This window comes from Chaetodon trifascialis, chromosome 8 (genome assembly GCF_039877785.1).
Source record: "Chaetodon trifascialis isolate fChaTrf1 chromosome 8, fChaTrf1.hap1, whole genome shotgun sequence".
Classification (NCBI taxonomy): domain Eukaryota; kingdom Metazoa; phylum Chordata; class Actinopteri; order Chaetodontiformes; family Chaetodontidae; genus Chaetodon; species Chaetodon trifascialis.
This window is the reverse complement of record NC_092063.1, coordinates 25072482-25085254: the sequence shown is the minus strand read 5'-3', so window position 1 is coordinate 25085254 and position 12773 is coordinate 25072482. Positions and strand designations below refer to the sequence as shown.

General features: G+C 39.2%; 1 protein-coding gene and 1 pseudogene across 1 annotated transcript in view; one reads left to right on the top strand and one right to left on the bottom strand.

The window, feature by feature from the left end:
- The window catches only part of ntsr1 (neurotensin receptor 1 (high affinity)), a 59721-nt gene extending 48893 nt beyond the window's left edge, over positions 1–10828 (top strand). The window contains exon 4 of the mRNA XM_070969124.1: positions 6642–10828. Within this exon, the coding sequence (XP_070825225.1) occupies positions 6642–6897 (256 nt within the window). The 3' untranslated portion in view covers positions 6898–10828. The remainder of the gene's footprint in view (positions 1–6641) is intronic.
- Positions 1–12773, bottom strand: part of LOC139335587 (tubulin alpha-1C chain-like) — a 328997-nt pseudogene that overhangs the window by 181006 nt on the left and 135218 nt on the right.

Here is a 12773-nt window from a genome sequence, read left to right as displayed (position 1 = left end):
ACACACACACACACACACACACACACGCACACACAAATATTGGCTATAGCCATCACTTAGAGGGTCATCAGTTTAGAGCGACTGACAAAGAGAAGCAGGACAGATACATCATCCTGATTAGAGTGCCTTCATTTAACCCCCCCCCCCCTTTTGCTCTCTCTTTTCTCTCTCTGTCTATGATTGGCCTTTCCAAATTCTATATTGTTTTCCTAATTAAATCAAATGACACCATCTCAGAAAATGTATGTTCAGTCAGTCAACTACACAGAACACAAAGTCTGTGTGCCTCCTGACATAATAGAAATTGAACCAGAGTTAGTTTGTCAATTTCTAATTCCCTGTGCCAGATTCATTACATATTGCATGCTGAAGGCAGTAATTTATGAGTCAAACACTCATATTTCTTTTTTTTTTTCACAGTCAAAATTCATTTTGATTATATTGCTGGTGTTTGTTTTGACCTTGTATTAATGAAAGATAAATGTAAGTTTTATTTCATTTTCTACAGTAATAGTGATACATCTGTGCTTTCCAGGGAGCATGAGGGGATTTAAGACTTGAATTACCATAAATGTGTAGAGTGCTGAGGTTACAAGACTAACATACCCCACTGTGAGTTTTGACAGTCTGGTTGTATGTCATACGACAACTGGACCCATGATAAAAAAGGAACTAACCCCTCCTTTGTACCAAGTGGGGCAAACAGCATTGAGGTGTTAACATGAACAACATATAGTAGGAGTTAACTAGCTTCCATTTTCTGTCTGACTGAATCTAGTTAGCTGTCCATCCATCCATTTTCTATACCACCTATCCCTTTCGGGGTTGCCGTACACCGTCACCGTACATGGCGTTGAGGGTTTGCTGAAGGGTAAAAACATTTAATATCAACATTCAAAGGTTATACAATATGAGAAATCATGGACATATTATGGGGAAGTGGATACTGTGCGACTCCCCATTCATTCGTATGAAAGTAGCTCTGTACAAAAAAGTCTCTGCAGGCATCCTCATGCTTTTCATCTGAAATACATGCAAAACTACAGAACTTGTGTTTTGAGTGAGTACTGCCAAAATGTTAAGTGACCTACATTCAATAATAAGCCTGAATGCATCCTGTGTAAATGGAGGACTGAAGCTGCTGTTCCGCTAATGTGCTGCCAATGCTACACCTTTTATGTAGCTACACAATACCCAAGAAAACCAATAAGCACCTTTTGGCTTTTGCGCTTGACAAGCAATTTTTATTCAAGTCAATGGGCACCATCTTTGAAGTCTGTTCTTATAATGCTTCGAGAGTGTCACCAAATGTCAGTAAATCTCTACAAATGCATCAACCAGAGGCTTGAGGCTCAGAAGCTGTTATGACAAATATGTCCATGGTAAGTATTTTACCCTCTTCCAAAAAATAGGCTGGAGCCTATCCCAGCCATCAAGGGGCGAGGGGCGGGGTACACCCTGGACCGGTCGCCAGTCGATCGCAGGCACAAACACACAACCATCCACACTCACACCTAGGGGCAATTTTACAGTAACCAATTAACCTAATGAGCATGTTTTTGGTCTGTGGGAGGAAGCCGGAGTGCTCGGAGAAAACCCACGCATGCACGGGAAGAACATGCAAACTTCACACAGAAAGGCCCGACCCAGGAGTCAAACTGGCAACCTTGTTGCTGTGAGGCACGCGCACTACCTGCTGTGCCACTGTGCTGCCCAGGAAGAGCTTAAAATATATTGCTTATCTGCCTGCTGTACATCAAAACCTTGTCTGGCTTGAGTTTTTATGTGATTATGTGTGATTGCAAACAGCTAAACATATACAGTTTTCTATTTTTACAAGGAAGGGTAAAGCAACCACTTTTTTCTTGTAAACTGCAGTGTGATACACCTTGTCATTTTTTTGAGTTTCAATTTGTGATTTACCTGGGAGGCAACAAAACTGTAACAGTACTCAGATTAGTTACAATTAGTTATTACTTATTAACAAGAGATTTCAATGGGTATTATATCACATAACTAAGCAACTGCTTGCCGTCCAACAGTGGTTGTAAAAATGTGAGCAGCTGTTACATTAAATGGATTATGTTAATACCATACTGGTGTGTTGATGTGTGTTTTTGGCATCATGCCTGCAGTGAAGGCATTATTGAGAAGCAGGCACTGTCATTATTGTCTCATAGTCTTTTAGCTACAGGCACCCAATAGACCACAGGATACAGCATCAGCAATATAAAAGGACAGTGTTATTCAGCTTTGATACATTTCAGCTGCAGGAGAGTGTAATTTTAGAAATAATATTGTTCTCTGAGCCAAAAGGCAGCAATAACATAAGGTCGGTCACTCAAAGTCAGAGGATGCTAGACAATTCAATTTCTTTAATGTCTTCTGCTTGTATGTCCTTAACTATCAATTTTCTTTGACATACAGAGACAGAGGGCAGACAGAAATAGTGAAGAAGTGGAAGGGGTGTGTTATTAAAATAACATCCTTTTGGCCTCTTCTTATTTTGTGTCCAGCATAAACAAAGCTTTCGAGCAAGGCGTGGACAGTCCTTAATTACGGCCTCAGAAGCACATTTGACGATACACGGTTCAGCCATAGACTAAGTTTAAACCCAGCCTTGTTTTCAACAATGACACTGATGACACCAGATACTAATTATAAATATTTCAAGCAATTTCCTCAATCATTGATGTATTTATATTTTAGGTTTATGTTAAATATTGTTTTGGCTCATAATCACTGCAAATCAAAGTATATAAAGGACATTTGAGTAATGAATTTAATAAACAAAATTGAAAGGAAGAACCTGTAACTCCATTGTAACATCTGCACATCCCTCATCCTCTTTGTTCTTGGTTGATATATTTTTTTATCATTCAATTCATTAATGGCAGTTAACTGATAAATGGTTAATCATGGGGCTGCATGGTGGCGCAGCAGGTAGTGCGTGTGTCTCACAGCAACAAGGTTGCCGGTTCGATTCCCTCACAGCAACTAGGTTGCTGGTTCAATTCCGGGTCGGGCAGGGCCTTCCTGTGTGCAGTTTGCATGTTCTTCCCGTGCACTCCGGGCACTCCGGCTTCCTCCCACAGACCAAAAACATGCTCATTAGGTTGATTGGTTACTGTAAAATTGCCCCTAGGTGTGAGTGTGAGTGTGAATGGTTGTGTGTTTGTGTCCTGTGATCGACTGGCGACCGGTCCAGGGTGTACCCCGCCCCTCGCTCGTTGACCACCCCCGCAACCCCGAAAGGGATACGTGGTATAGAAAATGGATGGTTAATCGTTTCCATCCTTAGTGGACACAGACTAGTCCCGTCCTCTCGGAGTCCTCTCCGATAAATTCAAGACAGGTCCTGCATGTTTCTGCCACAATAGGAAGTTGAATAATGTATATGAAACACAATATCAACACATTTGACAATGCTGCACCTGTGGTGCACAGTTTTCCTGACGTCTTGTGTAATTACAATGAAAACTGTCAGGTGCTTGAGGGATTCCCATCAAAGTCAAAATTCTAGCAAGGAAAGGGCTAGCTCATGGCTCGATGACTTGAGTATAATGAAAAGGTCATGTTCAATACTATCCCTGTTGCCCCTTTCAATCCTATCGCCATTCATCTTTAATGGTGTCTCTGTATGCAGACAGACACACACATAATTGACTTTCTGCACACTTCAGTGACTCTTGTCCATTGCAAGAGTGGAACAGATCAATACAGTACACCAGACTACGGTTCACCTGTTGATGTGTTTTGACTTATAACCTTTAAGGTTGCCTATATTATTGTCAGTTGCATGTGTGTGTAGTTGTGTTATCTTTTCATCTTGTTTCTGTGTTGCATGCCCACCTATTGAGTAAACATTTATCTCTGCTTTGCCTGTGCACTCAAAGAAATACAATACTGTGTGATCTCATGAGAGACGTCTGGTTAAATTATCCATAAAGAGATGACAACATAACCACCAAGTTCACAAATATGTTCCCTGGGAAATCAATTGCTTTGGTGCTCCATCAATGCAAATGATTTTTTTTTTTTGTTGTTGTTGTTAGGAAATATGTTTATGTTGTAAAGAATAAAGTTAAGGTTTTTTTTCCAGCTTGTTTTTCTACAGTGATAGTGCCCTGTGCATTAATGTTCTTCAGAGAATGTGGATTTTTGTGGGTCTGACTGATGATGTCAGCACTATAATTTAATTTGTTTGCTGCAATATCTGTGTGAGCAGGCACTAAAATAGTTCATAAAATCACTGCATTTCCAACAGCTACACAGGCAGTCAACCAGCTAGGGGCGATGTTATTAGTGTATGCTTAGTCCCATGTAGCTCTACCTGTGTTCCTGTGTGACAAATTGTTAGTTGCTGAGGTTACAAGATTGCCTGCTCCCGTGAGTTGTGACACCCTGGACAATTGCCTTCACCAAAACTAGACCCATTTATCAGCACTGAGTATGCAGGAGCATTAGTCAAGTCTCCATCCAAATGTAGCACACATTTTCTGATAATCTGAAAAAGAAAATGCAAATGAATGTACATTATCATCCACTGTTGACATCCACATTTGATTACAGTTGGTGGCACTATCTGACCAATCGAGTGTCACTGAAGTATTGAAGAAGAGGTTGCAACGAAATGATGCAACTAAAAGAGCGCCAGTCAAATCTCAAACAATGGCAAACTGGATGGAAAAAATAATTATACACGTTATTTATGTCAGTCCACACACATCTGATGTTTTTGTCTTCTGCCATTTGTGGTCTGTCTAAAATCTGATTGCATTTAATGTGAATTGGTTCTAACATTTGAAAAACATTCCAACTTCACAGCATCATGTTGAAAGTGACAGACCATTGTGAAAATGCACAAAAATTTCAAAATAAATTCAAAATGGCTGACATCATTTTGGGTTTAGGTGATAGTACCAAATCCCTTTGGATGTTACATGTGCCAACCACAAGGCATACAACTAGGGTAAATTTACAGTGGGGGCTACTTTACTGAAGTTTTGTAGGGAGGTGCATTTTGGCCACACCCAATTCTAAGACCTGTATTAAATATCAGTTTTCACCACTTCTGATGCTTGGGACAGGTTATGTGAGTGTTTGAGCATCCCTAGACCCTTAACAACAACTTCCTGCTTCATGGCAATATATTCACATTTCAATGTCAATCAGCTGCTGAGACGGGAAACACCTACTCTGAGGCTTAAAACATAGATGATGTTTCCATAAATGTGTCAAGTCTCTTGAAAAATGGAAAAAAAGTAACAGCTGCAGACTTTAAGTATGTACATTGTATTCCTTTACATTGTGTTTTACCACTTCAGTGTCTGCATTACACTGACTTGATTGTTTTCTTATGCACTTGTATGTCTTATCGTCCTCATCCACATGTTTCCTTTCCTACTATTTCTGTATTCCTCCAATCTCCTGCCTCATCTTTTGTATTCTTTATGTCCTCAATAGACCCTCCTCTCCTGCTGTGTAGCTTAATTTTCTTCCCTCTCCTGTCCAACAGAGACCAGAGGCCCCGAGTCAGACCATTCAGTTAAAAACATAGGTTTAAACCTCATTTGTGTGTTGCAGACCATAGAAAAAATTATTTTATATATATATATATATATATATATATATATGTGTGTGTGTGTGTGTGTGTGTGTGTGTGTGTGTGTGTGTGTGTGTGTGTGTATAAAAAAAACACATTCCAGTTCCTTATTGACCTGCAAATAAAATGAAAATGCTCCATTTTCTAAAGGATTTAAGTCCAACTGCAGTAGACCTCTCTTTATGGTTGTCCATAAATCTGATTTTATGTGCCTTGAACAGCTGAAGATTAGATCTGTACCATACTGACTTCAAAAGTCATTCTTACTATCCAGTATGTGTCTATTCCAGCATAGAAAATGTTGCTTCCTCTATCTGTAGGTTTGGCAGTATTAATCAGGCCAGAGAGTAGTGGAAAACCTACTCTAAAAACTTGGAAACACTTCTTCCTCAATAGCTGATCTGCTCATGAATTTGGAAGCATTTCTTGGGATAGTGTAACACAGGCTGAACAGCCATTAGTCGGCCCACCAGGCATTACTCTCTCAGATTTGCTGAATAAAAATGTAGCCTGTCGATAATCAACATAAGAGTTCTATTAGTATCTCTCCAGCAAGCTATGATTTCCACTCTCTGACTGCATGGTACATTCTTCACAGTTAAACAAGGACAGCACTGGCCTTAGCCTTGTCAGGATTTTTGTCAGTATACTGGTTAGCAAGGAACTGCTGTTGAGGAGGTAACCGCTAACATGGTGAGCCAGCTGGGAACATGTGTGCACTACAAACTGACAACAGCTCCCTAAGCAAGTTTGGTTGGTCACATACTTAATTTAAGAAAGGTATTCAAACCACTGATTTCAATGCAGTGACTGTTACCTGTTTTGTTTTTTTTGTTGTTGTTTTTTACAAATAGAATTTTCTACATATTTGGAATTTTTTACATTTAATTGCACTGGGACAAAATTGATATGAATATTCTCTCTTGAGTCCAAAGGATTTCATATAGTAATGCAGTGATACCAAATTTTTATCTTCAACAAATATGTTTAAAGTGCCTCACATAACAATGGCTCTCTGTCTTCTGTTCTCTCACAGTGACTTGTATGACTTCTATCACTATTTCTACATGCTGACCAACGTCCTGTTCTACGTAAGCTCGGCCATCAATCCAATCCTCTACAACCTGGTATCAGCCACCTACCGCCAGATCTTCTTTTCCACGCTACGCTATTTCTGCATGCCCTGCCGCCACAAACCCAGGAGGCACCTCCACCCCCTGACCCGCCACTCCATTAGCATCTCGAGTAACCACACCCTCTCAACCAACATCATCAAAGAGACGGCTTACTGATTGGGCACTTTCTTATATTATAAACCCAGTCGCTGCTGTGATTACTTGCCCAACTTCATCAAAGAAATTGTGCTACTGGTTTGGAGACTGTTGGCACAGGCTGATCTAATACTGGGGTTACCATCATTGTCATGTGGGGTCAAGTGTCCACTCTGAGACCACTGTGATTTAATTTCAGATCCACATTTTATTATCTTATTGTGTGCTGTGTCTTTATTTAGAATTAGGAGTTTGTGAAATCAAAAAAACAAAATGTGACAATGGAGGAATGAAAAAAGGAAAGGGGGATGTAGGCTTGTGCTGACTGGCAAGTGGATCATAATTTGTCAATACTTCAATACTCCAGCAATTTTAACTTGCTTAGTATCAGAACTAAGATGTCATAAAAATAATCTCTAGAATCTGTGTCCCACTGTGTTAAGCCCTGCTAATCAGCACAAGTGATGGGTGCATTACAAATCCTTAGAAATACTTAATTAAAGGATGTATAATTCACCATGCCATTCAAGGATCCAAGGATTCCAAGGATCTGACAGTTCTCTGTTCTCCATATGCCTGCTCACCAAAACTTTGCTCTGTGCTCCATAAGAGTTGTAAATATTATGGATAAGACGTTAGACCGAACACAATGCTGTGATACTGTTACACCAAGCACTGACACATGCACTTTTAAAAGGCTGTTGTTTGAACAGAGGAGGCTTTTTCTAAACATTCACACTCTTTATATATGTTTATTTACGTAGCTTAAACTATATTGCTTGCAGAAAGCTTCAAGGTTCAGTTATTTCAGTTATTTCAAAGCTCCATCAAAGGCTGAGCCATGCTCAAGATGATAGTTCAAAATATCTGATTTGATGGGCGGTGAGCTGGACATAGCTGAATAGGTGCTGTGTGACTGTTCTTACCTGGGTGCAAACAGACACTCCAATAAGTTTTTTAACTAAAACAAATTAATATACTGCTACTTCTACTACAACTGCTGAAAATGTTGTTCTTAAGGTAATGAAAACAGCACAAATGTGTTTATTCACCCATAAACAGTTCACAATAATCAAATTCAGATAACAAGTACCTTTTTTCTTACTCTTAGAATTCTAAAATGTACTTAAGATGGACAACTGCATATTTAATTGAGAGGTCATCGCTTTAAAGTATAGTGTAAAATTCCGAAAAGCAGATAGGACAAGTCTATTTGCATTATTTAGATACATGAAGTGCTCAGGCGAAAAAGCACCCAACATAACATCACTTCAAAATAATATGTATTTAGCTTAGACTTATTAGATCCTTGACAACATTACCTGCTCTACTGAAAATGCACTCAGAAACCATACTGGTTGCCATTGTGCAAGTAAGGGGAATCGTCTTTTATTCACCCGCCACATTTCAAGAATGCGGGTATCTCCATCAGTTACCTCTCCTTAAACATAATTTGCCGTCTCAGCAGGTGCTCACTGCATTTCTGGAGCAATGAGGCTTGGCTGTGCCAAGTGTTTTAGCTTTTTTGGTTGGCTGATTGGCCCGTCATCATCCATTCTGACACTTACAGTACAGGTAGTTTGGTGTCTTTGCAGAAGGCTGCCATCTCATCCTCAAGCTGTCAATTGATTGGGTTGGGTGAGAGTGGTTGTACGCATAAAGTGAAGGGTGTTGTCATGATCAAAGTTGAGCTGCTCCAAGATTCTGTGTTTGATTTCTGCCATGATCTTAACATCAGTTTCTTTTTCCTTGAGCACATCGTTCATAAGGTGCAGCAGAGGCAATAGGGACAATATGGTCACATCACGCTCACTTGACATAATATCTGCAAATCCCACTACAGAGTGTATCTCTGACCACTACCAGTACAGCAACATCCTGCCAGGTTAAGGTTGATAGTTGGTGCTGACTCCTGTCATCAGAAAAAACCCTTCTAATAGCAGGTAGCTGTTCTAGGATCCTTGCTGTCATTCCATACTTGGAGCCCCAGTGCATTACTTAATCCTATTAAAAAAATTTGAGTAACTAAAATATACAGTGTATGAGCATTTATGAGTTGGACATTTTTTGGCCTGGTCAGTTTTAATTCTTTCTTAGTTCAATACATTGTTGATTGCCATATTCAAATTGTTGCCAAAACAGTTGAGTCACAGCCACTTCAGGTCTTGAACAGCTCCAACAATGTTGGCTCTGTTGTCTGTCATGATACACATTATTTTTTCTTTTCTATTCCCCATGCCTATTGTCCCTCTTGTAACTCCCCAGGACAAAACTGGTACCGAGGCATTTGGATTTTACTGTCCAATCATCAGAAACACAGTGAGCTGTTACAGACATATAAGAGATATTAGGGCTGGACCATTGTAGTCAGAGCAATGAAGTGGTTCTCTGTGACATCACTGGAAATGTACTCTCTCACATTGTTGCCAGGCAAGTCGTAATGTCCGTCCAATGTAAGCAGCGTTTCTTTGGAAATTTAGTTCTGAACTGTGTGAAATGGGAATGTTTGTTGACACAACAAATGAAGGCAGTAAATCAATGTATGTCATTGTAAAAGGCTGTAGTAATGATACGGTACCAGGTTCACAGCAGCCGGATCATCAGCGTTGTATTGTTTATGTTGCTGAAGTCCTACTTTTTAATTTTTATCTTGCAGCCTATTTTTATGTTTGTCAGCTTAAACACCAAAGTTTGAGAAGATGTACCATGAATGAGTACAGTCAATTTAGCAGGCTTTATTATAAAAGAGTCTGCAGTAATGCTAGTGTCTCTGTGAGGCTGTACCTTGGCACACTGGCGGTTTGAGTGAAATGCAACAATAACAATAATGCTAATGTTAAGTAGGCAACATTTAACATGGTTGCCATCTTAATTTGGACTAATGGAAATGTCATTAGATAAACCAAAGTACTGGACAAATTAAAAATTTGACCTGATGATGGCACTACGGAAAAAATGAAGGGATTACCAAAGTGATTGCAATTCATCCTGAGAGGAACATGAATATACCAAATTTCATGAAAATTGATCCAGTTTTTTCACCACAAAAAGCCCAAATGTGAACCCTGTGGTCGCACTAGATGGAAAAGTGAGCAGGTCACCAAACTCTTTACGATGCATCATCAGGATATCATGGATATCTGTGTACATTTTGTACTAATTTATGTAGCAGATGCTGTGATATTTCACTGGATAAGTGATAACTTTGACTGACTGGTGGCATGAGATGGAAAAAAATTTAAGGGGATAACCAAAATCATTAGGACTCACATATTGCTATCTATAATAGCTGTGCAAAATGATCAGCAGCAATTTCACTTCCATTTTCAGCATTTACCACCTTGATGATCCAATGTGCCTCAGCACTATTATTGTACTGTAAAAATAGGCCTACTTAACAATGCTAGTACCTTCTCCATGCATATCACAGCAGTAAATTATGCCCCCCCAAAAGCCCAAACTCTGTGTATTGTTTTTATTGACTAATCGTTTTTAATATAGTGTGCTTACTTATTATTGGTGATAGTTAGTAGCTGTGCTTCGCATTGGTTGATATGCCTCTGTGTTCTTGTACAGTATCTGTGTAGTTGTTGAATATGTGGAGGTTTTAGTCACTCCATTAGAATTTAATCCAGCCAAACATCTGATTGCCAGCTCCACCAGACAGCCACACTGAATGAAATAACTTGAAAAAACGTTGTATATCCCTTTAATGTTGCAAAATGCACATACAGTTAGAAACCTATTTTCTGTACTCTTCTGTACAGACCTGTACATGGATATTATAATCTGAATGTGTCTCAGCCCAGTTTCATTGTATTTAAATCAAATAAATGTTTTATTTGAAGAGATGATTAAGATTAGCCATGGTTAAATGTATATCACATGTTTCTCTAATAGAAAGGTGTTTCATTTCATCACAAAAGCAAATAATAAAAGAATGAAGATATATAACACCCTTATGTGCTGACTTTGTTTATTACTGCCTCACAGCAGGCTCTGTCACAGGTAAGGTAGGCAAGGATATACGAATAATGAGAAGTGCACACATACACACAAATGCACACACACAGACCACTTAACAGAATGGTGTTTGACCTTTTCTAAAATACACTCCTGACAATTAACAGGCCAGGGCTTGAAAAAAGAAATGTCATTCACAAAGCATGTGCATGTTGGTCCAGAAGGCTGATGCTCTGTCAAACAAGCCATATGCCTACTGATGACTTAATATGCTAACTGAGAAATAACATGGCACATCACTATGTCGTCCTCTGTGTAGCAGGGAATCAAACTCCACCACAGACCATACAGTAAATATCCACTTGTGGCTTATATTCATTCTGGATTCCAGGGGAAATGGGAAATTTCGGCTGACTGTAAGATGACAGTGCGGCAAAGAGAGCAGCAGCAGGTCTGCCCAGTAAAACCAAAAACTAACAAAAATGGAGCAAAGCCAAACTTCTCCTGGCTGGAGTGATTTGTTCCCAACATATACGGGAAGCCTGGAACAGGTAAGTTTTAGATGTCATGGTTTATGAAAGTAGATGCTGTTATTATGTGGCATGGCACAAAAGTGATTGACAACCAAGTACATGTTTCCAAGCAACAGTAAAAGGAAGTATCTTACAGGCCGGATCCCACACAGTGGGTTTATGCTAGGAACAGAGCATTTTTAACATAAGCTTTAAGTACACAAACTACAGTTGTTAGGTTGGTTAATGATCTGCTCCAATTGCCTTTGGACACTCCAGTACTGCTGTAGGTAGTAAGCTTGACAGGAAAGGCAAGGCAAGGCAAGGCAAGGCAAATTTATTTGTATAGCACAATTCATACACTAGTAGGCAATTCGAAGTGCTTTACAGAAGTATAAAAATACATTAAAATCATACATTTCAAAGAAAGAAAGAGATTAGAAGAGAATAGAAAAATAAAATAAAATACAATTAAAGGAAAATTAAAAACAGAAAAAGACAATAATTTAGTATTTAGAATGATTAAAATCATTGAGCAAATACATTTACTTTAAGTAAAAGCTGTAGCAAATAATAATGTTTTCAACCTTGATTTAAATGAGCTGACAGTTGGTGCAGACCTCAGGTGTGCAGAGAGAATGTTCCACAGGTGAGGAGCATAATAACTGAAAGCTGCTTCACTTTGTGTGGTTCTCATTCTGGGAACACACAATAGACCTGTCCCCGATGACCTGAGAGGTCTGGATACTTCATATCGAGTTAATAAATCTAGAATATATTTTCAGTAAAGACTCCATTGCAATAGTCCAGTGTTTCTCAATTCCGGTCCTCGGGCCCCCCTGCCTGCATGTTTTAGATGTTTCCTGCTTCAACACACCTGATTCAAATGAGTGGCTTTTTATCAGGCCACTGCAGAGCTTGATGACGAGCCAATCATTTGAATCAGGTGTGGTGGAGGAGGGAAACATCTAAAACAGGACCGGAATTGAGAAACACTGCAATAGTCCAACCTACTGAAAATGAATGCATGAACCAGTTTTTCCATGTCTTCTTTGGACAGACATCCCTTAATTCTGGTTATATTTTTCAGGTGGTAGTAGGCTGATTTGGTAATCAGCTTTAAATGGGTGTTAAAATTCAGGTCGGAATCAATAATTACACCAAGATTTCTGGCTTTATCTGTTGTTGTCAGTGACATGGAGTTAAGGTGAGCACTGATCTTTGACCTGAAGAAAATTCTGGCACATCCACTCATTGATTTGATGAATACACTCACTCAGTGAAAGTAAGGGACTGTAATCATGTGATGACACAGAAATATAAAGTTGTGTATCATCTGCATAAGTATGATAAGAAATATTATGATGCTCCATAATCTGAGCTAGGGGCAACATGTAGATATTGAAAAGAAGTGGTCCGAGA